General features: G+C 48.3%; 10 protein-coding genes across 10 annotated transcripts; 7 read left to right on the forward strand and 3 right to left on the reverse strand.

Annotated features, from left to right (window-relative positions):
* The first annotated feature begins 3,011 nt into the window (after nt 1-3,011).
* On the forward strand, nt 3,012-5,116 carry BKA67DRAFT_401125 (fatty acyl-CoA hydrolase). The gene has a single exon (XM_046096691.1). It carries the CDS (start codon nt 3,390-3,392, stop codon nt 5,016-5,018), a length of 1,629 nt encoding a protein of 542 aa, XP_045954439.1. The 5' UTR covers nt 3,012-3,389; the 3' UTR covers nt 5,019-5,116.
* Nucleotides 5,117-5,852: 736 nt separating this feature from the next.
* Nucleotides 5,853-6,641, forward strand: BKA67DRAFT_401157 (uncharacterized protein). Its single transcript, XM_046096692.1, has 2 exons — nt 5,853-6,477; nt 6,530-6,641. Exon 1 carries the CDS (start codon nt 5,896-5,898, stop codon nt 6,364-6,366), a length of 471 nt encoding a protein of 156 aa, XP_045954440.1. The 5' UTR covers nt 5,853-5,895; the 3' UTR covers nt 6,367-6,477; nt 6,530-6,641.
* A 424-nt stretch (nt 6,642-7,065) lies between these two features.
* Nucleotides 7,066-7,740, forward strand: BKA67DRAFT_539759 (uncharacterized protein; the record flags this gene model as incomplete). The annotated part of the gene is made up of 2 exons (XM_046100690.1): nt 7,066-7,285; nt 7,373-7,740. The coding sequence occupies 2 exons, from the start codon at nt 7,066-7,068 to the stop codon at nt 7,738-7,740; spliced, it is 588 nt and encodes a 195-aa protein (XP_045954441.1).
* A 1,675-nt stretch (nt 7,741-9,415) lies between these two features.
* Nucleotides 9,416-10,506, reverse strand: BKA67DRAFT_578919 (uncharacterized protein). Its single transcript, XM_046103731.1, has one exon. The coding sequence runs from the start codon at nt 10,370-10,372 to the stop codon at nt 9,764-9,766; it is 609 nt and encodes a 202-aa protein (XP_045954442.1). The 5' UTR covers nt 10,373-10,506; the 3' UTR covers nt 9,416-9,763.
* Nucleotides 10,507-11,173: 667 nt separating this feature from the next.
* BKA67DRAFT_578921 (uncharacterized protein) lies at nt 11,174-12,421 on the forward strand. Its single transcript, XM_046103732.1, has 2 exons — nt 11,174-11,284; nt 11,339-12,421. Exons 1-2 carry the CDS (start codon nt 11,265-11,267, stop codon nt 12,366-12,368), a joined length of 1,050 nt encoding a protein of 349 aa, XP_045954443.1. The 5' UTR covers nt 11,174-11,264; the 3' UTR covers nt 12,369-12,421.
* Nucleotides 12,422-13,667: 1,246 nt separating this feature from the next.
* Nucleotides 13,668-14,036, forward strand: BKA67DRAFT_539762 (uncharacterized protein; the record flags this gene model as incomplete). The annotated part of the gene is made up of 1 exon (XM_046100691.1): nt 13,668-14,036. One exon carries the CDS (start codon nt 13,668-13,670, stop codon nt 14,034-14,036), a length of 369 nt encoding a protein of 122 aa, XP_045954444.1.
* A 4,528-nt stretch (nt 14,037-18,564) lies between these two features.
* Nucleotides 18,565-20,332, reverse strand: BKA67DRAFT_578927 (beta-lactamase/transpeptidase-like protein). Its single transcript, XM_046103733.1, has 2 exons — nt 20,031-20,332; nt 18,565-19,941 (listed from the first exon to the last, which is right to left on the reverse strand). Exons 1-2 carry the CDS (start codon nt 20,119-20,121, stop codon nt 18,776-18,778), a joined length of 1,257 nt encoding a protein of 418 aa, XP_045954445.1. The 5' UTR covers nt 20,122-20,332; the 3' UTR covers nt 18,565-18,775.
* Nucleotides 20,333-20,584: 252 nt separating this feature from the next.
* Nucleotides 20,585-21,351, forward strand: BKA67DRAFT_578928 (uncharacterized protein). The gene has a single exon (XM_046103734.1). The coding sequence runs from the start codon at nt 20,699-20,701 to the stop codon at nt 20,963-20,965; it is 267 nt and encodes an 88-aa protein (XP_045954446.1). The 5' UTR covers nt 20,585-20,698; the 3' UTR covers nt 20,966-21,351.
* Nucleotides 21,352-23,418: 2,067 nt separating this feature from the next.
* BKA67DRAFT_662678 (uncharacterized protein) lies at nt 23,419-24,370 on the reverse strand (the record flags this gene model as incomplete). Its single annotated transcript, XM_046108050.1, has 3 exons — nt 23,419-23,914; nt 23,989-24,012; nt 24,309-24,370. 3 exons carry the CDS (start codon nt 24,368-24,370, stop codon nt 23,419-23,421), a joined length of 582 nt encoding a protein of 193 aa, XP_045954447.1.
* A 1,346-nt stretch (nt 24,371-25,716) lies between these two features.
* Nucleotides 25,717-26,237, forward strand: BKA67DRAFT_539765 (uncharacterized protein; the record flags this gene model as incomplete). The annotated part of the gene is made up of 2 exons (XM_046100692.1): nt 25,717-25,900; nt 25,996-26,237. The coding sequence occupies 2 exons, from the start codon at nt 25,717-25,719 to the stop codon at nt 26,235-26,237; spliced, it is 426 nt and encodes a 141-aa protein (XP_045954448.1).
* Nucleotides 26,238-26,709: the final 472 nt, after the last annotated feature.

The following is a 26,709-nucleotide window of genomic DNA, read 5'->3' on the forward strand; positions in this document are numbered from 1 at the left end:
AGATATCTTGAGAATCACACTGCGCCGCGTAACGAGCCGCGTGGTTGGGATACATTATCTATCCAACCTATTTTGGGACAGGGCAAGCGCTACGCGAACTACCCGTCAACGTTCACTAGGCCAACCCATGCATCATGGTGATTGACATATCCTGCAAGACTCCGACTAGCAAAAGCTACAACCATACTGACCATATGTTATGGACTAATGCGCCTTTTTGTGTTGTCAGCAGAGCTGACGTGCGAGGTCCTGCATCCAAGGTTCCACTTGGGAAGCCTGTTGGGATGTACTTCAAAGAAGATCAAGTTGTGGTGACATCGATCTATGAACTCTGTCATTTGTGGTAACCGCCTCAAACTGTGGTATCAAGCCAGCGTCTCAAATAGATGAACAGCCTCGCGGCAACTCCGCCTCGTGATTGTTGGAATCTCAGGAATCAATAAAGAGGAAACAAGCCTGTTTACATGTGAAATTGATTTTGGTGGCAAGCAATGAGATTGGGTATACCGGCAGGAAATAGGCATCGCACCTAGCTGGGACTTGGGCACCCATTGTCTGGATTTGCTTAGCTTATATCGTTATTTGTCTATTACTTATTCCTTAACTACCGGCTAATATTTTGCTAGTAGAGCTGAGATTATGTTTGTTTTTAATACTAGGGGTGGGTAATAATGTAGCGATTTACTTTGTTATATATAGTGGTGCTATGATATTGAACCCGTTATGCTATAGGAGCATATCCAGTGCTCTCAAGGCTCCCAACGCCTGACACATTCGCGAAACCTTGGCAGATCGTTTCATTTAGAATCGTCGTGGAAGTCGGCCAGAACGCAAAAATGCCGAGACAATCCCCTGAGTTGGTACCTATCAAATTTTGAGATACAGAGCAGTCGATACTGCCCATGTTTGACTTGGCCATACAGTACGGCCATGTCAGCCACGACGTATTGTCAGCAGAGCTGGCCGTGGACACCGGAAGACCCGTCCACTCTTGTCTTTTGGTGGTCTTCCGTGGTACGAACAGGAACGTCACGTATGTGAGGAAATCAAATTAGACCCTGATCATCCCTCATCACGGACTTATAGTCCAAAGCAGTGTATAACCTAATGTAGTTGGGAAAAGTTCCGTCTCCTCATTTCGTTGACCTGCCTCAAACATATCCAAGCCCCTGACAGACAAATTCACTTAATATACACTAATGAGGATATGTAAATACAATATACATCGGCACATGGAAGCACAGGGCGTGCGCGGATCTCCGTAGGCTTGGCTAGAAGGCGCCAGGGAGAGTGACGAAGATAATAGTCGCATCAATACGGCATCTTTGCACCGGATGCGAACCCCCTTGTTACCCTTGACCGCCTGAGTATCTTTTCTGCGGCTATGCCAAACAAATACCATGCATGTTGGCTAAATTTCACTCGAAGATCAGGTTATGGCAACGTATACGCATCCTTCCAAAGTGCCGGCTGTTTCATGCAGAGTCAACCACCATTGTTAGTAGAGCTGACATAGCAAAATTTTCGCGAATAGCCTCGGGGAGTATGAAATCTTCCCGTTTGTTAAAAATGGGTAGAGCTTCAAGTAACCTGCTAGAACACACGACGACGAAGTCGCTTGTTATTGGGCATAAAGACTTCTGGTAACCATTCGACAGTAACGTATCTTACACGACAGCCATGCAGCCCCGCGAGCTATGCGTTGTCTTGGGAGGATTATCAAAACCGCATGGTGCTTGTGAAATTTTGCATATATTTGTATCTATGAGATCACGGATTTGAGTCATGGCGATTTAGGAACTGGCATCTGGCATATAGACCAACGTGCTGTTTTCTCACTGGACTTTCACAACTCTCCCATGGTAATCGTATGCATGTCCAACAAGGCATGTGATGTGGCATTTCTGATGATACTCAATCCAACGCTTCCGTGTTGGCGCACCTCTCACCAAAGACACAATGTGAACCAAGCAATACCTGCGGGTTTGATCCCTTCCACCAAGATACTGGTGAGGATATTCCACTCGCTTGATGCCATCGCTTTCATCTATCTTGATGTGGAGACTTCCACCACCGCATATAAACTCCTATAGAAGTCCTACTCCAAATGCGAATTGTGGGAGGTATGGGGTCGATGTGGTATCTTCGGTGTACTAGCACTGGCGTTTGATGTAACAGGTCAGCCTGCGATACTGGGAAAAGATGCTCGACCGCAACATCATCAGTCTACTGGCCATTTACTTGTTTCAAATGGTTTGGTCTCACGTGACTCAGCTACAGTATAGTATCCTCAAGGACTCCGTAGATCCACCAGGCTATAGCTTACCTTGGCGCGCCGCTTTACACCATCCCTTGGCATGCCTTTTTCATAACACCATAAGAATGATGATGATAGCTTGAATGCATGCTTCTTTCATAATTGCAGGCCTAGTGATACATTTGAAGGTTATATACTTGTTACATTCAGAGTGACCTGAAAATATCTCGAACGATATTTTGTATCTCTACATAGAGTCAGTATTACGCTTCAAGAATTGAGGCTATATTACAACAGGCTCTTTATCGAACAATCTTGTTGTGACTTATAATAATGTCAATTGCTCACAGCTAACCTCTCACTTATGTCTTTACTGATGTTCTTAGATCTGCGGATCTGCGCCGAATTCCTTCTGTATATCCATGTCACGTGACCAAGCTTATCGGTGATCCCTCCTCCAATCGTTCCCGTCTGGCCCTAACTGGCCTTCTGATGCTTCTTTGTCCACTTCAGGTCGGTTCCCCGGGCCTTCGTTGGTAACAGTGAGGGTCAAAATATCACTAGACACACGACTACATCCTCTTTTCGGCGCCGTAGGACTGGCTCGCCGACTGGATCGCGGCTTCCAGGGAGGACCCCGTGGGTACCGTAAGAATTCGATGCGAGTCCTCGGTGTGTTCCCTGTATCGGGACACCAGACGAGGCACGGGGGCGGGGGCACGCCCAATCAGCTGCGGCCGCTACCACACAAAATGGCCCAACTCTTGGAGATAGTCTTATGGTTGAATGCCGGCGTAAGTCGGTTATAGGATGCGCTACGTGGCTGACTGCATTATCACTGGAATGACGGTGGTGGTTTGGATCCTTCAGAATTCAGCAAATCTCTAGAATCGTCTCTCATTTGCTGGATTTTATACAACACAGGGTTCTATGCACAGATCCTGGAGAGAGCTATGTACCTGCCAGGAATCGCCTAATGCGCTGGTCTGGCAACCGGAAACTGCCCGGGGTTCCCGGGTTCCCTGGTATGTATTAGAGACATAAAATCAGCTCACGCTGTAGATTAACGACGGGTTTTTGTATCACAGCCGAAGTAATTTAGGAGCGACGGCAGTGCTTCAACACCCGCAAAATGGCCAACATGAAGCTTACAATATTGTCCCTTCTCGCGCTGGCGACCAACACCATCGTTGGCCAAGAGGCCAAGCACCCGGGCTCCGACCAACTCACGGTCCGAACCTCCACGGGCACATTTACAGGCCTCATCGATCCTGAGTTTCCGAACACCCGCCAATTTCGCGCCATTCCATTTGCGAAGCCGCCCGTGTTGTCGCGTCGCTGGCTACCTCCGGAGAAGCTGTCGCCATCGAACGAGCATAGGAATGCGACGCGGTTCCCGCCCTCGTGTCCCCAGTTCGTGTCGGCGGTACCTTCGTTTTGGAATTCGGACCTGACCAGGGGTAACCTAATCTACAACGGCAACCAGAACGACTCGTCGGGGCTAGTGGGGGCGGCCACTTCTGAGGACTGCCTATATTTGGCGGTGTGGACGCCGAAGGTTGCGGCCCCTAAGGCCGGGCTCCCCGTTCTCTTCTTCATGACTGGAGGCGGATTTATAATCGGTGGCGTTGACATCCCGTGGCAGATGCCAACGTCATGGGTCGAGCGGTCGCAGTCGCATATCGTTGTTACTATTAACTATCGGCTTAACATCTTCGGCTTCCCCTACGCGCGCGGGTTGGTGAATGACCACCAGAACCTCGGTATCATTGACCAGCGCGTTGCACTCGAATGGGTCCGCGATAATATTGCGGCCTTCGGCGGCGACCCAAGCCGTATCACGCAGATGGGACGGTCGGCGGGGGCCGTCAGCGTTGATGTCCATGCTTACGCTTTCTCCGAAGACCCAATCGCGCAAGCCTATTACATGCAATCGGGAACAATATTCGGTGCTAATATTCAGGACAAAGATCCGGCATATTCTAACTTCACATTCGTAGCACGTCACTTTGGGTGTGATAACTCTAATAGCGACGTTGAGAATAAGGACGGCGCGGCGGAGCTCGACTGTATGCGTCAAGTGTCATTTAAGGAAATAACAAATTTCGTCGGACAATACGGCGATCGGGGCGAGACGCCCGCGCTAAGATTCTCCTTGGTTCCCGATGATCGCATCGTCTTTACTAACTATAATGAGCGAGCAGAGGCAGGCAGTATCGCACGTATACCAGTCATTATCTCGAATACAGCCAATGAGGCATCATCAGGGGTTCCGTGGCCGGCAAACCTAACCACTGGCCCAGACCAGTCAATGGTCACTGCCTTGGACATTGAAATAATGGTGTGTCCGACGTTCAACTCAACCGTGTATCGGAACCGGATGGGTGAAGACGTGCCCGTCTTCCGTTTTCAGCATGCTGGCACGTTTCCCAATTTGAACTATTATCCATGGCTTGGCGCCTACCATGCTAGCGATATACCGATAACCTTCGGGACATATCGACTCCTGGACCACGTAGCAAACACCACCCAATTCGAGATTGATGTCAGCTTGTCGATGCAGGACCATATTCTTGCCTTCGTCAAGGACCCGTATAATGGTCCGCAAGAGACGATGGGCTGGAAGCCAATAGTTACCAGTGATCAGAATAACGGAGATCTCATCCGCTTCGGCGCCGACGGCGTGGTATCTCAGCATATCGATAGTGTTGAGGTGGATGGGGTGTGTTTGGGATTACGCGAATATGACCCATTCCCGTGAGGAGCATTTGATTCATAAGATCGACGTACACCTCGGCACTATCAAGGTGTTATGAACCTCATTTCTTATGGTCGCAGGACGGAGCTTAGACTGCTATAGCCCACCAGGGTGCAGCTAGATGTTCGACGAACATCCGTCGGAGCTATAAGAGCAAGAAGTCACATGACTGGATCACGCTTGGTATAGTGATCTAGGATCACCGGGAGCGTCGTGATCCACGAGGACTATTGAAAAAATGTGTTATAGTTTGCGGTACTTCATATAAAAGCTGTATAAGGATTGACAAGTAGACAAGTAACAGTTTCTTATAACGAATAACCAGAAAACAAAACATGAAGAAGATGTCAGTATTGATCAATTTGTACCGATGAACGAACCGTTTGGATTCAATTCCGTAATAGCATTGTTCACTGATGGTATATCACGCTGATGTGGGCAGCTGTCATGGATATTTTGTTGCATTCCATCCGTTCCAGTTGCCCCAAATAAGTCACTCATCGTCCTCACTGGACATTTGTACAGACCGCTTTTAACGCAGAAGTGCACTTTCGGGTCATGTAATCGGGTTGTGCAGCTCTCAAGCTTTCGCAACGAATGCGTTGATAAAAGCTTTGAGAAACGCCCTTGCTGGAAAGTTGCAAAATCCCACGTTCGCTAAATTGAAATGTAAGCACTATCTAGACTAGTTGGAATGCTAGCGCAATATTCCAATATTCAGGGGTAAAAGAAGCCTCGTCCTGTGGATCCGGGGGTGGTTATCCGCCGGGAAGCTTCTAAAGCGCTTATGGATTGCGGGGCGGCTGTACATTTGGTACATACTTTCCACCTTTTTAACAACGGTCCAGCGCTATTGTGTGCAAAACATCGGCGAGTGCCCATGCGGGTGGTGATATACAGTAGCTGTCCCAGCCGAACCACGAGCGGAAGGCAAGCGACAGGTCAAGCGCTCAAGGCAAAACCGAAAGCTAAAATCCATACCGTCGGAAGACGCAAGCTTCGTGACAGCACGCTCAGACCCCCACTTTACCGACACGGTCTGCTCCCAATGGAGAGCTCTTCAGTGATGGTGGGCTTTGGTGGGACTAGTAGCGCCGAGGGGGGCATCAAGAATGATTCAGATTCAGATTTAGATTCGGAAGAGGAAGAGGAAGAGGTGACCCGTGGTCCATTGGGGTTGCAATTACTCTATTCCACCCCAGAGCCGCTTATCGATGTGATATTTTTCCATGGGCTACGCGGTGGCTCCATCAAGAAATGGCAGAAGGGGAATAAACAGTGTTCATTTTGGCCAAAATACTGGTTGCCGATGGCGCCAGATGTGCGGAATATCAACGTCCACAGCTTTTGATACGACACGAATTGGACGGGCATGAAAACGAGCACCGTCAATTTTCAAGATCTTGGTCAGTCTCTACTGGAGCAGATGAGGACCTCACCTTATACCAAGGGAAGCGGGAGTGTGAGTCATTACATGACGACAAATCACCGACGGAAGCACTAACAGCAAGAAGCAGGCCCCAATCATACTCGTTGGCCACTCAATCAGCGGCCAGGTGGTCAAGAAGGTAATATCATCAAATCGCTCGAATATTTCACAACCCTTAACCTCAACGGTTTTTACTGATACTGCCACAAGGCCTTTACCCTTTTTTTTTTTTTTTTAGAGACGTAGCCGACTTTAAAGGACATATTAGGTCCATTTTCTTCTTAACCACTCCCCATCGAGCTAGCAACTATGCAGAAATCCTCGGTAAAATTGTGCGTGTCTCCGCGAACACGTCTTCACGCCATGATATCTTGGCCATCATGACCGAGTCTACTTCGGCCCAACTCATCAACGACGACTGGCTCTTCCATTGCGGCAATACAATCCTTGCTCCAATCAACGCGAGGAATCTCTAATATACCGACGTCTCATATGGATAATCCAGTTGCTGTCGAAGTATACGAGACTTCCAAATCACGCTTTGATGACTAAATCGAATCTCTTGTATCCAATGAAGATACTACGCGTTCACAAGGATCTTTTGATACTACCAACGAAGAAATGACCGGCAAAGTATTGTTCGGAATTTTATCGGCGGATGAGCCTCATTTCAGATCATTATGTGAAGCAGCCCTGACAAAATTGGACAAAAGAAGATTTGTGCGAAACCTAAGCCGAATTTTGAAGATATTCCATGTGAAGCTCTCCTCGGAAGCAGAGACTGAAGCTCAAAAAGCAACTGCACAATTGCGACATAGCAAACGGGGGAGAAACCGGATAAGTAAGCATATTGCACTTCGAGTGGAGTTAGACTAAGAAGAGTCGTTTACTTGCATTGAGCGAAGAGCAAAAAAAAAACATGCCGAAGACTGGCTCCTGCAGACTTCGAAGACAACGGGAGGCTCTGATCAAGCGATTGAGGAACCAGATACAAGCTTGGAGAAACAGAAATTCATCACCAGGACCCCAATGAAGGACTCTGACGCTGGCTCTGATGTTGATTCTGATGTCAGCTTGGAGTCCGGGTCATACGGGGCGTTCTCTCACGTTTCCAGCTTGAGGACTTGCTTGCAAGGGACCACGGCATTCTTGGATCTTCGGAGGAACTTCAAGTTCTTGTTCATACCTTACGATATAAGGAGTGTACTCGAGTCAATCTCCAAGGAAGAAATCTGGGTTTCACAAAGAGCAGGATGTATCGCTGGCCAATCGAGCGAAAGCTTGGATAGAGGATAACACCAAAGTCCGGTGGAACTGGTGGCCGCTTGTGCCAGGGAAGCGCATGCTTCACGAAGGCGAGACTCGAGTATTTTAGCAATGTCTAAGTTTCATGTTCAGATCGTATAGCACGCATTAAACCGTTCTAGGATTGTGGGTTAATATTGTGGGAAGAGATAACGATCGACCAATCTCGATGGGTGAAGGAAATCATATCTCCAGCAGACGATAAGCTTCGGTTGAAATCATGGTGCACATCGAAGAAGACGATCCCTAGAGCGACCTGGTTCCAACGCGTTTTGCAAATAGCACCGCCGGGCGCATCTCGACTGGCACCCTCATCCGCATCACGGCGATACACTCCACCCAAAGATACCACAGTTGCGAATGCCTTTTCAAGCACGACAACCCTGGAAAAGGGACCTACGAGGCTGACTTTGGATCAATCTGCAGGCATCATGGAGCGAGAATCTCAACCACCGGATTCGTATCCTCCTAATAGTTGGGTTTTACTAGGCATTCAAGGAAAGGCGAACACTTGTCCCCACACAAATTCCGATTTATGATTCGACTACAGACTACCGTTTCTTTAGAGCGTTGAAAGAATGCTACTGTCATTATCGTGGGACAGTTATGCTGTGGGTCTCGATTTGGCGCTTGGAATACTGCGAAGTTGTCAAGGTATGTTAACGAGATCTGACATGCCCTAAAAATGTCCTGCTAATATTTAGACCAGTACAATAGACTTGCTCTTGACCATATGGTCCGCGAATACCGCGATTTGCCGATCCACCCAGACTATATCTACAAGCCCAAATGCGAAAGGGCGAAAGGGCGAAAAACCCGCCGTTCTCGGCTCACCTATTCGACGCTCTGTTCTACTCCTGCGACAAACTATGCCGTCGTATTGTGCCACATGAGTGTGTCAAACCGCAGACAGGCAACTAAGGCCTCGAGCGGATTCCCAAAGTGTGGCATATGTTCGACAGCGACATGACGACCGAGATATGGGGGCTTGGACCCGTTCATGCCGTTTCGTTCGCTTATGTGTGCATCTATCACTTCATCATACTTGCAGCACCGTTTAGCTTCTTTATATGGTGGATTGCAGTTATTCCACAGGACTTAGAGAATGCCTCTGTCCCAGTGACTGTGGTTCTAGGGCTGCTTTCTCTATTCTGGAGCGGTGCGGGTATTTTGACAAGTACGAGGGAAGATTGATCATAGTATACTAACCTTAGTCTAGTATGGAATCCGCTTTTTCTTTTGCGGGGGGCGCGGCTCATACTATCTAGTGTAGCCAAATAGACAGGAACAGGATCATTCTAAAAATTCTAATAAGCGCATTAAGGGTGGTTTCAATTAGTTACTGTTACTAGTGTCGACAGAATTACACAGAATTGCAAAAACATACAACACTGATTTAGTCTTGAATATAAATGAGTACTTCGAAGCATATCACACCATCAATGGGAGTGGCGTGGAAGAATAACACGAGACAATGATTGTTGATACTAGAAGTAAATCAAAAATGGAATGCTGGGAGAACAAGTCGGCTGGCCGAAATGTCGCTAGACAAGAAGGGGAAGGGGGGAGAGGGGCTTAGAAAACGACAGGCTGAAGTGTCGGAAGATACTAGACTAATCTAGAACTGGGTGGGCAGCTATCCAGCAAGAAGGTAAGCAAAGGTGTGCTATCGCAATTCATTATGACGCTCACTAACAAGCCCAGGTAAAACAGTGACGGCTAGGATATGTTGGCGACAGGAATATTAGCAAAAACTCGGATGTGTGTGGCAGCAAAATAGCCAGGAGCAATGCAGACTGCTTTTCTCAAGATAATGTTGATTTTGTTAATTCTAGGACGCCGAGACTAAAAACAACGCATATGCACTAAAAGAATGGGGCCACCCAGACCTTCCTACACGACGGGGGCAACAATGCAACCGATCCTATACACTCCTGCTTTACACCAACAATGATTTTCGGGGTTGAGTCCTTTGACTTTCCCAAAACCATGCAAACGCGGAAACGATGAGTATTTAGCAGCCCGCTGGTGGGTCCTCGCCACCGAAGGCCTTCCTCAAGAAGTGAATAGCACGACCATATCCAGGGGCTTCGTTCTGACCCTTCCTGTTCACGCATTCATCAACATCGGTCTCCTTGAAGACGTAGCCCGTCCTGATGTTATTGCCCTGATTGGCATGGGCAACGACACGAGCCTGGTAGGTGTTGCCATTTCTGCGGACCTGGCAGACATAGCGACCGCCGTATTGAGACTTGTTGTCGCCGTGCAAATCGCTCCAACCTGTAGGCCAGGATGATGGTCCGCCGATGCCGCCAGATCCGGTGGTTTGGATATCGCGAAGATAATCAATGATCTCCTTCATTGCGTCGGAGAGGGTGTCACGGCTGGAGAGGGCCCCGGAGAAAGCTTCAGGGTCTGCCTCAGGATAGGCTTCTGGCTCAGCTGAGGCCTCACGGCGGCTAAGCGTATTGAAGTCGACCTCTTGAGGGCCGCGCTTGGCGAGCGACTCATCTTGCACGTTTTCGACATCACGTGCAACAATGCGCGACCCGTGAGGCAATGTCAATGCGCTCACGGCGGAGGCGCAGAAGAAGAAGACGTAGGAGGCTTTGCTGAACTTCATGGTTGGCAATTTCTCGTTTTTCCTTCTAAAAAATGTTTAATTGTAGAAGATGTTCCCTAAAATGAGAATATAAAAAGTGTTGAGAGAATTCTGAGTGGTATGTGATTGATGCTGAAGTGTGATGTTGAGAAGATATTCTGGATATGTTTGTGGGTGAATCACAACGGCCTATATACTGTCGTCGTTCTTGCGATCGTCGTGGTGAGTCTATAGCTGTTGATTTGGCTGAGAGTATATGTTGCTTTAATTAGATCATGAATATAGTTGTATCAGGGTCGCGCGCAAAGATCGCTAACATCAAGCAGCAAGCATTATGACCTTCAGGAACGTACGCCCTTCAAATAATGACGTATGAGTGGAAACAACTTCTGATATTGAGGCTCTGCTAGATACTGCGTTCTATTCGCCTGTTCTGGGGCAGATGTAAGCCTTACGATCTCCTCAGGAGGGACTGGGTGATGATCACACATTTTCAGATATCCTCCCATTCGCAGGAGCCTGGCCGGGAGGAAGCAGGACCGCCATGGAACTCAATGACAAAACCCCAATTGGTGAGTTACCGGTAGTGGATGGAGAATGATGATCAACCAGAATGATGATCAGAAGATTTAAAATAGCCCACCACGCCTGAACGGGCGCTATTGCCATTCTGTTTCTTTACTTACTTTCATCCTTTTGGCGATCCAAGAGAAGATCATGTAACATCCCTTCCAATGGCACTGATTGTGGGGCAGAGGAAGAAAGCGGCTAAATAAATGGGGCCGCAGCATGGGTATTTAAAATCCATGCCATCAGCCCCAGCTAGTATTTACTGGGAGGCTCATCCTTCCCACTCTTAAGCTTGAATCCTAGATGCTAGTTATCCGTACCGATTTGAGAGTTGGCAACAAGCATGGCCCCGACTTTAAAAAGGTATTCATGCATAAGCATCCTTTGCGTCCTAACTCCTAAACTAACAATGTCTAGCCCATACGTCAAGGGGAATATCTTAACCCTCAAAATACATCACCTTGGCAAACATGCTCCACTGCAACTCAAGCATAGCAGCAGCGAGGTACGGGCACAGATTGTGGATGTGATAGAGCCGTCAACAATGTCTGTTGTTGTCATCGTCGAGCTCGAACCGCCTACGGAACGAGGAGAGCAATCTGCGTGCTCTGTCTCTCCTCTTACCGCTCCTGCTCCAAAGATGGTCTTGAAAGTCTACGAGCGTCAATTTTCCTCCGAGTTGCGGCAGTTCAAGGAGACCGGCCCGGCCACCACTGACAGCGAAGAGCAATACGCCACCTTTCTGCGCGGGGGCTCCATGCCTCAATTCCTAGTAGATCACGCAGAGAATGGACGCTTTGCATACGAGGAATGGGATGTACCGAAGCTGGAAGCATATTTCCATGTCGAATCGACGAGGATGCACGAGATTGAAGTCCAAGTCTATGATCGCCTTCTGGATTTGCAAGGTATCCACGTCCCAAAATTCTACGCTGATGTCCGGTTGGCTCCACAGCACGCAATAGTAGGAGAGCAACTGGATGAGGGCTTGACCGAGTACACCGAAATCAGGGCCATTATGATCGAATATATTCATGGCTTCCCGCTCCTTGACCTTGTTACCGAGACGCCGGAGTCGGACTGGCCGGTCATCTGCAATCAGGCGATCGAGGCAGTCAACAAAATCATCGATTATAACTTTATCAACTTTGATCTTGCAACCAGAAACATTCTTGTCCGCCGCAGCGAGAGCGAGCACTCGTATCAGGTATTTTATATAGACTTTGCCCAGTGCCGGTTTCGCGACGCGTCCGATTCCGATGAGGTGTGGAGGGAACGCAAGCGCCAGAAGGATGAAGAGGGTGCCGTGGGCTACTTACTTGCTGGTCGCATCTCGTTTGCAAAAGGGAAGAAGGGAAAGAAATATAAAGGAAACCTTCCTCTGCCTTGGACGTATACGCCTTCGGCGCGCTTCGAGGGGGAATACATTGAGCTTTACTCTGGCTAGTGTGGCGGATGACATAACTACCGAATCAACTAAGGCTAGTGATCTTAAAGGAGCATAACCATGGCCATCAAGTACTATCAGCGTGACCGTTACCTATGTTCTGTAACCCCGCTGGAAACCCTGGCCTGTGCATGAGAAGCCCCGCCGTTGCACTCAGTGCCCAGAAACTAACTTGAAATAGAAAGAGAGAAAACTTGCCGATTCTGTTCCTGATCTTCAAGGTCTCCACTAAAAAGGGATGATGTTATTGGCTTTTCCAAGAATAGTAGAGGAGTATATGGGGAGTCGTGCCGCACACGGGCATATGTTGAGGCCACAAATGGTGGATACTTTCGTCATTGAAGAAAGCCAAACGCACCACCATGGCAACATGGCTCAAAAATGATGAGCAATGCGAGATGAGAGGAATCCTTACCGCGGATGTTCTTGGATTCCAGCCAAGGCACGGGAAACCCGGACATCACACAGATTGTAGAACGACACAAGAGAGCAATTGCAGCTTATGATGTGGTGGAGAACAATACAAAAACATAGTTTTGCGTCGCACGGAGCAGACAAACCTGTTTAGCTCACGTGATTCCTGCGGATTGCAGCCCAGGACATCGCATTATAGCATGCTGTGTAAGCAAGGCTATGATCGCCCCTGTAGGAGCTTAGCGGCAATTGCTTGGCGTTGTAGGAACACGATCTCTAGGTCATCTTCTGCGGCTTCCTAGCTAGTCTCATTCATTGATTGTTAATTATAATACAATATAGAGGCGGCTTATATAGGCACAGCCACTTTGGTGGAATCGCATCAAGTTGGCGTTTAAGGGGAATCAACGCCTTGATCGTCATAGTAAGATCCTTCGAGACGATCACGAAAAAGCTCGAGTCGCAAGCCGTCGACGTGAGGTATAGACTAAACGGCGACCTGGACTAAACGCCCTTCTATTCATGGCTGGGCAGCGTTCACAATCCGCCTTGGCATGCACTGGGCGATTCCCTCGACGTGAGCAATCCTATTCCTGAGCGCCGATCACGAGCAATGTGACGGCTGAAAGCTCTATGATCAGCTTGACGCCTGTGCCTGTGCCTCAACCGAAAGGCAAGAACGTGAAGTAGTAGAGCGCTGGAATCGAGTATATGAAGAGGACTTACCGACCTCTCTTAGATCAAAATTTCATCAGAACATCATCAACAACATCATCTCATCATCTCATCGCCTCATCTAAGCTCAAAATCATCAGACCAACATTATCAACACAAACACTACATTACACTTCTCAACAGTATCCAAACAAAACTACAACCGCCAAAATGGTCCAAATCGCAACTTTCGCTCTCGCCTTCACCGCTGCCCTCTCCAGCTTCGTGTCTGCCGGTCCTCTAGAGAACCGTGAGACCGCCATCAAGGGCTGCACCAACGGTGGAATCTACTGCGGCTTCGCTTTGAAGCAGAAGTCCGCCGACTATAACTACAGAATCAACGATGCCCTGAACGCCGCTGGTACTAGCACAGATATCAAGCACACCGACCAGTCCATCTTCATCTGCGGCGGTGACAACTACATCACCTTTGATCAGTTTTGCCCCAACGGCTGCGTTGGTGGTACCAAGGATGATGACTACTGCAGCGACACTGATGCCAAGCGTGGTATGAAGTTTGGGGAGCGCTCTGAGGAGTAAATGACCCGATGGAATGCCATGGGACGGCTTGGGGCGGGAAGGTCATGGTTGGGGAGTTCAGGAATCACGCAGTATCTTTGTATTTTACCACGTTCTCTATGTAAGATGTCATTAGCAAGCCATATAGTCGGAAGGAAACCTCGGAGGAGCAATGCTTATACTATTCTCTTTCATTATCCTCATGGAATCTAGTCGTGCAGTCTGACTAGTGATATCAATCGTGATATCTCATCCGCAGCCTGGGCTTAGGACTCAGAAGCATTGGTCCACATAATGCATATAGATGACGGTTTTCGGCGTGGCGATGTCCAAGACTGGAGGTTTTGGGATCAGAAAATGGTAGACCTTATGCTGAATTGGGCGCCAAAATAGTCTTAGCGTATAGTTATAACCCCACATCTGCCTGTCTAAAACGGCGCGTAGGGGCTGCTGGTCCAGTTCTATCTTCGTGGAGCCATCTGTTCGCGAACAAAGGCGACATTGGTTTCAAGTTTTCGCCGCGGGGGTGTGACCCATGGGGCCCAGGACTTTCAGTGCATCGAGCCTCCGCCTTGTGGCAACACCAGGGGATTCCACGCATGTCTTGTCTGCCAGGCCACATGGCTTGCCCCGCGTGCCCCGCGACATCTCAACGAAGAGCAGGCTTGGGCGGGACTTAGACCGTACTTATGTGCCCGGGGACCTCGGGGCATGGTTTTCGTGCTAAACGCCTACTCGAGCTTGTAGGTGAAGACGATGTCGGTAGGCAACTTGCTTCGTCCCTTATGACTCTCGTCCACGAGTCCATTGGGGTTGCGGACGGCTACCATAACACGAGGGTCGGCGGGTCCGTAGTGCCTGTCTTGCTCGATGTCGTTCGTCGGAGTCAACTTGATCAAGCCACAGGGGCCGTTTAGGATGTCCATGGCCTATCTCGTGGCATCTACAAGTCGGTCAGAGTCCATGTTAAGCAGGTTCCCGATGTTGTCGTGGTCGTACAAGACGACTAATACCGACGCGTTTCTATTAATGTCCTATGGCAGTCCTATGACGATGGGGTAGTTGCTGCTGCCGATGTTCGAGCGCGGATTCGATCCGTACCGGTTGAAGACCGTGTGGCCCTTACCCAAAAAATAGGTGGCGGCGTGCCGCGCGCCATGTCCAAACGGAACATCGTTCGCGAAGGCGTCCGCGACGGAGTGCACGGACGGCATCGTCTTCGTCGGCACCACTGATACGGCCATCTTCAACGGAACCCTCGACGAGTTGGGCCTGTCGTTTTAGTACCTGCGGAGGTTTGAAATCCTGCCAAACAATCGCCCACGTCTCGGCCAACCAGCATGTACACGATGTCGATGTTCCCTCCGATCATGGGTCACGCCATAGTTGTCAACGAGCGCCTGAGTACCTGCGAGTGCGTCTACGCGGATACGACCGAGTACGAGATGTCCGACCTAGTATCGAGACTGCGCGTAGGTGGTCTGGAGTGGCTGTCCGGCAACGAAGTGAATCTTGGGTACTCCAATAAATCCAAGCGGCGTTTTGAGAGATAGAGAGATTCGGGCTCAAGGTCGAGCTGCTTGCGGACGGTGTCGGATGGACGATTGTGAAAACAGACAGATGGACAATCTTCTATATTATTCCAGGATAAAGTGACATGTGATCACTTAAGTCACGTATGCACAAAGTACCACATTTTAAATCAACCATGATTCCATTCAACGACACTGTAGTTACATAAACTATGGCTGCAATAGCTTTCCTGACGAAAATTAATGTTTTGTAAATCGGTCAGTAAACCCAAAGTACGTCCTGCAGAAAATCGAAGCAAACCCACTCTCAGCCGGCCGAGCTTAAAATCCAGAAGAGGCTCCATACAACGGCTCAAAGTATCCCCAGATAACCAGAACTGTTTGGTTAACAGCAAAGCTTGATGTGACGGACAGCTTAGCAATACAACTATGTCACTCGGCTCTAAGAAGACTTACTTTAAACTCGCCTCTTATAAGGCAGCTAATATAACATGGAGTCGTATTACAGTATTCTCCCGTCCCGTAAGCCTCAACGGCCGCTGCAAGCATTCTCAAATCAGCCCGGACGTGATATGCTTCGTCTGCTTGGCGTTTAATATTGTCGCTTTCCTTATGATTTCCCCGAGAATTAGCTGTAGCAAGATTAATTAGCAATAACGTTGCGAAAACCTTTATGTTGTATGATTTAAAGAAGTTACACACTAAGCCTTAGTGGTGTAGTAAAGTGAATTGATTGTATGATGGAGTTGATAGTGAACTGTTTATTAAGTCTTGGAACAAGAAATCGGAAGACTCTTTATATATTGATAGAATTCAAGGTGAAATCTTAGATATATCGTTTGTGGCTGTTGTTGTAAAACACTCGCCTCTTGTAACCGGGACAATCCAAATTGGAATATTAGTGATTTATATGATTTACGTCTTTGAGCTGTGTAGTCGCTATATAAGATTATCGAACCGTGAGGTCATCTGAGATATTCATGCCTAGGTATGTTATATCCTAGATGACGTGCTCATAAAATCATTGGCTAGTTTAGATTTTTCTCTGTCTCTATCTCTGTTAGCCGCATCGAATTTAGTCGATAGGCGAAGCACAGCTCTATTAATACTACTATCATGATTGTTGTGACCCCTCCCCACGCTCTCCTCGCCCTCGGCTAAAGGCTCCCAGTCGTGCTATGCACCATGCCGTTGCTTCTTGCTCTGCCTACTGTATGATGGCGACGAGCGAATGGTAGACGCGGTAGCAGCCGGGTATGGTGAGTCTATCGCCGGGTTTGACGGGATCCGTAGGACACTTTGCTGTTCCCCTCTTGTACCAAAACATTCAGGTCCCAGTAGGTGGCCGTGACCCTGAGACAGGGAAGCAGTACGGTCAGCCCGCCGTCGCTGAACCCGTTCTGCAGGCGAAAGTGCGCCCGGCCAGAGCGCCGCGGGGGGGGGCTACGTGGAAGCCTTCTCAAGACCAGGAGCGAGGCACTTAGTCTCCACGCTGATGACAAGAGGCCGGTCCTCATCCAGGTCGAGCAGGTGTGGGCGTGGAGTGAAAGGTGGATGTGCTGGATACAGTGGTTAGCATCTCCCGCTTGCTAAAGATGGCGGTCCCGGCGCTGCTGGTGCTATTGCCTGTACCGCTGGTCGTAGATGGGATCAGGTCGATGTTGCTGCTGCGGTGGTCACGGTCACGTCTGGTTCGGGACAGCAACGGTATGGGTGGACGTGGTGTAGGTTCGTGTTGCTTTTCCTCGCCACCGCTAGGGCTCAATCCTCTATCGTAGCCCTCTTTGTCGTTCCTCTGTCGCTTGGACATGCTAGGTGTTCGTTATTTGTCACGACGTCGGCATGGACATCCGGTGGGTAGATTTTCGCTGTGGCTTAAAGGAGTCGCAGGAGCAGACTCGGAAATAGTTTGTAGCCAGGCGGTGATAGACTGATGTCATGGATCTTGCACCATGACTTGTTTGAGGGGATATGCAAACACTCAAGTGATTGATTAGGCTGTAGATAAAGACAGAGATGTAGCAACTGATAGGATTTCAAACCAATAGAAATATGTATATCAATTACTCTGATGCGGTCGCAGTCTCGATATGTAAGTTACCCCAGCGTAGTCACCACATATATACTGTTACATTTCCGGCAATACAGTATAGCCTTAATCGGAGGCATAAGTTAGGTCTTTGTTAGTCGTGACAACGATTTAGTCCTTTCTTGGCCGCAACCCCAAACGCGTCGCACCTCGACTCTCGACTCGTCCAACTTCACATCGCCACCGCCGCCGCCCCACGAATCCTCTGCGACGGCTTTATACTGTCCATCGCTATCACATAAACAGACTCGTTGCGAATGAGCTGTCCCAGGCCATATGTCTCAGTTCCGCATCACCGCCACAAACCTATCTCGACGTGGCAGCTCTCGTACGAGGCAGATAGAGAAACTCAACCGAGCTCCCATACCCGACCTGTACGCGGCCTTTTTCGACGCCTGATGATAGATAAGCCTGCAAAATGATTCCAATCAATGCCCTCGTAGCCAATATAGTCAACCAGAAACGATGTATCGTCCGAAACTTCTCCTCTAGGCTCTGATGGGCTGATGTCAGAGGAGCTGCATAAAGGACTTGAAGTGGTGCAGTGGACGCTGCTTCCAAGAGTGGGTCTCAGATCGGCATTTTCGTCTATAGACATGGCTGGAGAAAAACGAGACTAATCGCGAGTATTTGACGGGTTCAAAGCAGATGGGAAAGCGTTAAGCGAAGGCATCGGCACGATTAAACAGCTATCACAAAGCGAAGACGGGCATACAGAAAACATTTCGCGGGAAGCGCGTTTTTTTTTATAGTTTTTTTTTTAAGAAAAAAGCAATATTAGTGCTACAACCAGACGGTCCAGGGCCAACGCAAACCTGAAGCTGCGGTGTATTGGCGAGGTATTACCTGCTTATCCTAGGTTGTTTTTGATTTGGTACATATCCAAATAAATCAGGTGCTTTGAATTAAGTTGATTTAAGTGAAATTTCCACTTATTTGATTTGATTTGGGAAAATCCCAATTTGATTTGACTATAATTGAAAACGATTTATTTGTTTGCAAGCATGGCACACACAGCTAGGAATTACCAAGGCCATTGCATAGGTATATACGCTCTGCCGCTTTCTTTCTGAACATGCTGCTAACCCTATATATTAGATACTAGGAATGAATCCTTGACACTTTATACTCCTTCTCGCCTAGCCAAACGTCTTCCAAGCGTCATACAAAAACCGAATCGCAAGATTATGTGCTTTCACATCGTAGCCGGGCAGCAACTGGTTACCAAAAAGCATCATGCGCCCCTTTTCGCGATTCATAGTCCAGATGACATTTGGCTGCCCCTCAAACGCCACAGTCCCTTTGGGGATGCCCGAGCCGGGAAGGGTGCCGTCCTCCTCAATAAGTACGCCCGCCGCGGTCCAGTTGATCGCCGGAGGTGGTGTTAACGCCCATGATACTTTATGGGACACGCCTTGTTCGAGGGGGAGCAGGAAGCCGTAGTTGGTAGTTTCGGCTAGTAGCGACTGGTGTGCATGGCTGCCGGGTGTCAACTGTGGCGCGAATAACAGATCGCGGTGTTCTTGGACCTGGAGCAGCTTGCAGTCGGGCGACATGAGATCGCCAAAGAGCCTGGCGAGATCGGATATGCTGCAGGCCAGACCATACGTGTTCTCGTCACGGGCCACGAGGCGGGCCTTGCCGTCCGTCATGGTGGTGTCCAGCTCACGCCCTACCATCTGCAGGCGACGCGCCCAGACATGCGGCACCAGGACCGGTCGGTAAGTGGAAGCGGTCATGCCGAGCGCGCCAAAAATATGTTCGTCGACGTACTGGAAGAACCGGTCCTTATCGCCAAGCCGCTCGACGAGTAGCTGGACGCAGTAGATACTCCATCCGTACTCGAAGCCCTCACCCGGCTCAAAGAAAAGGTGCGTAAATTGATTCTTGACTAGTGGATGGGCGTCATTGGGAAAGTCCAGCGGTGGTACCCTATCCTTGCTACCAAACCGCTCTTGGTACGTATCGGGGGTGCCCATACCACTCATATTCAAAAGTAGGTCGCGCAATGTGATGCCGCGCGTTGGTGGACGTAGCCTTATCTCTTTCTCCTTATTTTCCACGTCGCCTCCACCTTGACCCTCTATGTCCACCTCCTCGACCAGCAGGCATTTGTCAATCTCAGGAACATACTTCCTAATCGGTTCGTCAAGCGTCAGAATGCCGCGTTCAACCAATTGCAAGGCCGCGATATTGGTCCAGAACTTGCCTGCCGAGGTGAGCGATATGGTGCAATTGGGATCCAAAGGTGGCGAGTCGGTATCAAGAAACTGGCGTCCAGCAGCATGTCGGTATAAGAAGTTTCCTGCTCATGTCCTACAGTATTAATCAGATTGCCCTCTTCTTGTAGCCTCATACACATTCTAACAATCGCAGTGAAACGCTGTAACTCACCGTTGTTATCAATGACCATAGCAACGGCACCCAGCAAGTCCCTATTACCAAGGTTTGTTGCCTTAGCGAGCTCGGCTTCAAACGCTTCCATAGTGGGCAGTGTTAACGTCTTTCACTTTTACGTCCTCTTCTACATTAGGAGAAGGAAATTGAAGGTTAAAAAGGAAAAGATACTCAGAAGAAAGCCTCCTAAAGGATAATAATATAACCGAGCCAGAGTAGAAAAAAAGTATTCTAATCAGGTATAACCTCATGGTTTTATACGACGGTGAACTTCCAACGTCATCGGCATAAATTCTCACGTAATACATTAGGAATTAATAAGGATGCAGCGCAGATCACTAGGGACGCAACAGCTTACGAGCGTCGCGATATTTCTCAGCCTCTTATTGGCTTTAGCAATTTATGTTAGTGCGCTAGGTTAGTACGTAACCCCCCTATAGCCACCATTTTGCTAGCTGCACTAGAATCGCACTTTCTAGTCTAGAGCTGTTGCTAGCGACGTGTTTAAAAGCTTGTCTCTTCAATGGGCACAATGCTTCATTCGGAATTATCGAAATCTTGGAATTCTAGTCACGTCTGGAAAAGAAACAAGTATCAATAATGTGAAGGGTTACCTACTTGATAGCATAAGCCATTTGTTCCGACCAGTCGAAGCACTTAAGGACATGCTCGATGATTACTCTCTTTCACCCCTAGTGGAGACAATCCATTCCCGAACGCCGCTAAGCGGTTGTGACATCAATTGCACGGTATCCCTACATCTCGGCATTCCATGTCAGCATACAACACATCGTGAACTTGCAGACGGCATGAAGTTGACAACATGGGATGTGCACTCTAGATTGCATCTATACGAGTGGAGTTCAAACCCATATAGGCGGATTCACGGTCTAAGAATTGCAACTGAGCTTCGTGAACGGCCGAAAAAGTAATGGGCAGCCAATCCCGATTGCTTTCAAGATACAGGCGCGCAGCCACAATCGGAATGATGTAGTGCAGGATTAGCTGTTTCGCGCTATCCAACCAGAACAGCCTACGAGCAGCGGATCAGGTCAATCAAACGTGGAAAATCATGTATCGCAAGATCAACAAGGTCGCAGGAGGTTGAAGGAATTGCTCTGGGTAATCGGACGGGAGTACGTTTGAATGGGCGATGGTTATAGCCAATTATTCGTAGGCGGAGATCGCGGTGGGAGATCGCGACTGGAGAGAGCAGGAGGAGGTGCGTGATAGCATCAACGTCAGGACCAGTGAGCGTGTGACTAGATCTATGACATCTTCCGTAAATTTTTAGCAATGTTGATTCACACCACACACTCCACGTAGCACGTAATACGTAGTATATAAGGCGGTTCGAGGCACACTCAGTAGAACTTCCCAGGTTCTAGTTAGTGCCGTGAAGAGGTAAGTGTTAGTGCACGTCCAAGTGGGCCGCCAGCTGGCGTCTTCTCAGGTCAATGAGAGGCTGAGAAATATTGCTGAGTCCGTAAGCCGCTTCCTTAGTAATTACGCTGCGTCCTTATCAATTCCCATAAATTAAGACACTCGGTAATGTCGACCAAGGAAAGAAGAGTTCTGAATTTGCTATATCTACATAGTGTAGTATACGAGTAGTAGATGAAACTCTTCCATCATAATTATAAGTTATTCTTCTATTCCCGCTTGGCACTAACCTGCTCTCCCAACATGATTCTTATTCCTTAATCCTCTTACTCTTTGCTGAGTCACATGAAACGCAGGTAGTAATTATGTGAAAGACTAAGCCCTACGCTGAGCAGACGACATGCCTTAATGAGATGAGAGGCGCTGCCAAGATATTTGTGTCAGGAATGGTTCTCTCGATTTTCAGAGCTACCTTGGGAACTAGCGATCTCGCGCTAGATGTAGTCGGCCTGCCCATTGCGGTTCGAACCGCTCTGACGACAGCAAGTTCACCTTGGGCATCTGTAGGGATGGGCCTGGCAAGGGCCAAGGTGGCAAAGGCCGCAGCAAGGAAGGTAGAGGTACGCATAATGTCGGGCTTTTCAATAGAGTGAAGTTGGTTCCTTTCGAGGAAAATTAGAGAGTTGAAACTGTGGTCAAGAGGTAGATCAAAACCTTGATGATGTCGTGGTTGATCGAAATGATTTCCTAGCGCATCAGAGATAGCAGATCGGCCAGCCCATTTGTACATGGTTTTCTCTTGGAATATCTTTGATATTACTCAGGACGGACATTTTGCTATCGCCTCTGAATGTGCAATCTGTGATCAGGTTGTACTATCTTACATATAAGGATACTAAAGCTATAGTGGTGACTTCCTCACGTAATTGATGTAAACGAGACTGCTATTTGATTTTTGATCCTGCCCATCAGTTTTCCACGTTACGTTGCGATCACGTAATGTCTGACTAGTCAAGGTGGCACAATCAAGGCATTCGGTGACCTCTTCGTTGATGTAGTCCCCGTGCGCAAGCTGCTGTTCGTAGCTCAGTTTGCATCCTATTATAAACGTTTAACTCGTTACTAGGTGCCGGGTACCCATTACTATTACTGCCAACCTGTGGCATTGATGTTACAAACGAAGGCCAGATATGCGACCTTAAGTGGAGAAGCCACACGTGCTGGCTGGCACCAGGCAGACAGTTGGCTAGGACATAACAGGGACGCCAGCATACAGGGAGTCACGTCACTATATCTATGGATCTGGAGCAGATCGAGGTATGGATCCAGTGTGTATCGGATTTGGGTATCTGGAGTCGATCCAATGATTCGATAAGCCTCAGCGAAGGAATGAAAGGACATACGAAGGACTGGGTTTCCTAGGTGTTAATTATAGACAGTTATTACTTCAGTGATCGAGCTACGTATTTATCTTACTGATGAATGAGGCTCAAGCCTTTGCAACTACACTTTTAAATACTCTTTGCTTTTAATGACTCTACTTACTTACTAACATAAACTTTGCTGTTCATATTTAGACCTAGTATTAGTATAATCGTTACAGTTTAATCACTTTGTGATGTCACCAGTGACCTTTTTATTTTTTTGCAGACCTTATGAAATAAAATTCTACTTGTTCAATGTGGCACTAATATCAGGCACTGTGATGTTTTTTTTTATCGCAATCGTGTATCCTTAAACCACATTCTGATTAACTATACCATGTTCCTCCTCCAAAAGAAAGAAATGCAGATGATGAATAAATTCAGACAAAACATGTAATTTTTGTTTTACACCCTTGGCTTTCTCACCGTCACGCTAATTATGCCTCGTCTTTCTTGGGCGGTGCACAATACGTGTAACACACAAAACTCCATTGCGCCCAGATAGCATTAAACACCTCCACGTCAGGGGCCAGAACTTCGTCAAGCGAGAGGTTGTCGTGAAGCGAAGCGGGATCGTCTTAGTCGTTCCGGCGGCGGCCGGTGTAATCGTTCAGACGCAACGCTGTGACCTGGTGTTGCCAAACCCACCAGAGACGGCCGACCTGTGTTAGATGCAAGAAGTAAAGCACATCGTTGGGCGCCGTATATTGGGCCATATCACCCTGCATCCAGTTAGGGACGACAACTGCCGGGCCGGTAGTTTCATTCAGCATCGCATCGGAAAAACTAGCAAAGTCAGGCAGGGCGATAATATCCGAGATAGTACTCCGGGTTATGAGGGCGCCGGAGTGGCGGCCTTCAGGGTCTTCAGGATCGAAGCGGCGGGAGACGCAATGGGACGAAGGGGTCACTCTGGAGGTATCGATATAATCAATGGCCGCCATATGATTGGCAAAGTTGCCGTCGGTCACACAATAGCCACCGTGGGTGCCGTTGGCGAAGTCGGCCTGCGGGTTACCGTCGCTGCCGAAGCCGGGCAGCTCGTTTAACAGGGGAGAGTACGCAAGAGTATCGCTATAATGATTAGCTTTTCTGTTTCACTTTCCATTCCCATTTATTCGTCCTGCTATTACTCGCGGAATACTTACGAGTCCTTGGTCCAGTCCCAAAATCTGGCATCAGGTGTTAGTTTGTTTTCTGGTGATATTGATACGTGAAACATAGGGAACTCCGCCCGGATACCCGCAAGAGTTTTTGAGTTCCCTCTCAAACACCCAAAGGAGATACCGGTGCCACGGGAAGAAAGACGCTACTCCGATTGCTCCAAAGTGGTTAGGAATTGTCTCTCTATTCTGACCAACGTGAATTCGGATTATTTACAATGTAATCCGATCTGGCCTCTGAGAAAAGCAAAGTCTTCAATAGCTTTCCGGTAGACCGCGCTTTAGACGGTCTGTTTTTTAAGCACTTGACGGCCTGGATGAACTGCCGTTTCTCGACGCAGCTCATCTGCCGCCATTCGCGGCGCATTGTGAGGTCCTCGTCCGGGCAATATATTCGTCATACTCGTTTGGCGTGTATATGTACTTGTTATACTCACTACCCCAAGCGGTCTTGGTAGCGACCGCCTCCTTATTGTCCGCACCGTGCCACACGTATAGGCCTCTCGCAGCATAGCCCAACAGTATACCGCAGGAGAGAAAGGCTAGGCAGAGGAGAACCAGCCGCGGACTGAAACTACAGTATGACCTCTCTGTCGGGCTTATGTATCGTGAATTTTCTGAGTCATCTTCTTCATAATCGGCGTCAGAATTGTCTCTGGTAAGAGAGTGATTCTCGTTGCGGTCACTACTGCAGCTTCTACTGCTGCTGCTGTTCTTGCTTTCGCCGTTAACCAAAGCAGCGTACCTGACGAGAGGTATTCGCCATCTGCTCCAATACAATCTCGAATCCACTATGTTGTTTTTCTGTACGGTGGCCTTGCGGTTTTATTTTTTTTGGGGGGGGGGGGTTGCAACACGCTGACTATGCAGAAACAAATCGATTTAGGCATTATGCATTTCTCTTTCTGTTAGTCTCTTTTTGCTATGTCTTGCTCCACACTTCACGTGATTGCCACATTTGCCCTTCTCCAACTCAACATGCCTTACGTGAGATCCTTCTTACAGGCTCTTTTCATAAGCCTCGGTCCACTGGTAGGGATCCCGTCTGAAACCAGGTTAGAAGCGTAGAATTAGATATCGGCTACACGACCATTGAACACCCCCCCGTAAGGACTGAACTGGACTGTGCAGGCACCCGAAAAGTGGATCCCATGGTCTGGCGAGGTCCACACCAAACGTGTATATGGCAGCAATAATAGGGCTTAGTGTTGACTTTACCTGCCAACTGCTAGGAGGGGTTGAATCGATGCGCATGACGTGCAAGCATGACGTTATCCTACACCACCTCGTAAGAAAGAGATGAGATAAAGAAGCAAGAAAGAAAAAGAAGCAAAATTGTATCAAGGGCGAGACGCACGGAAAGATAACCTTCTCCGCGATTTCCATCAAACATAACCAGAGGTTGTGAACTCAATTCTACGATGCACGAAGAGTTAGAAGACAAAGCCAGCACGCTCCATGAAATGCTAAACGAGAACAGCTCTCACTCAGATGGCAGCTTTGACTACAGTAAAGCGCCGCGGGCTAGCTGGGTCCACCAACTGGAAACTGCACCTGTACTTAGACGATCGTCGCTTTCCCCTTTCATGGGCAGCCTCGGCTGTGGTGTTCATCCTCACCACCGCATTTTGGGGCACTTTGCTCATGCTGTGACAGCTTGGTCTATTATCTGGCATAAGAGCTGACGGTACTATTGGTCTAAACACCTTGATGATGTCCGTAGCACCTTATGACATGGGGGACAAACACACCATTTTCTCCAACACGTGCTTTATCGACTGCGGCAAATCCACGGAAGAGGCGCGGAGTAAAGGATGCGTATACGATATCCTGGCCAACCATTACGTGCATAAGTCCTGCTACGATGATATCAGTACGCAGTCCTATATGAACGAAGGTACATAATGGATTGGGTATCTCGAAAAGAACAGGACGACACAACTTACGACGATCGAGGAAATGGGCGATTACGATGTATACTGGACTAGTCAGCGCGACCATTTGTCCATTGTGACGAAATGTGGAAGAGGCAATACCGCGCCTTTACGCAGAATTGGCGGTATATCGATGCTATCACCGCCGACGAAGAACATACATACCATTGTGCCAACTATTTAGTGGCCATGGCCGATTGGACTGTGATTGCTGGCCGTGATTGGCGCCAAGAGGCGAACACGGTTGAAGTGGGCTTAGCGGGTTGTCACGACCGAGCACTCCCCAGAACCAGCAATTAAGACATCCTGCTTCCTCAGAACTAAGCTATCTGTGCAGTGTGGGGGATAATCATCTGACTGCAAAGCAGGAGTCCCGGGGGATCTGGGCCTAGGCAGCGAAACGACACAAAAGAGCGACGTGTATCTCAGTACTTTTGGGGGCATCCTTAGGTGATGATTCTTACGTTGTCTGATGATTATAATTTATATAAAGTAGCAAGTATTAGAAGTCAGTCGGATAATATTAGATATTAATACAGACATCCGATCAGCTTCCTATTTTTGTGTCGTATTCTCCGATAAAAGCTTAGCCAATTGTATAGACTGGAAAAGCGTATCCGATATGTGAAAATTATATAGGGGAGTAATAGATGTGTTACAAGAGTTGAGCCCCCATTTATTGATATGGGGACAGACAAGACTATTATATGCACGATTCAGGTGGAGAAGAGTGATCCACATCCGTTATTTGATAGGACACGCGATGATCGCT

Source organism: Truncatella angustata, assembly GCF_020726525.1.
Source record: "Truncatella angustata strain MPI-SDFR-AT-0073 chromosome Unknown BKA67scaffold_8, whole genome shotgun sequence".
Lineage (NCBI taxonomy): Eukaryota > Fungi > Ascomycota > Sordariomycetes > Amphisphaeriales > Sporocadaceae > Truncatella > Truncatella angustata.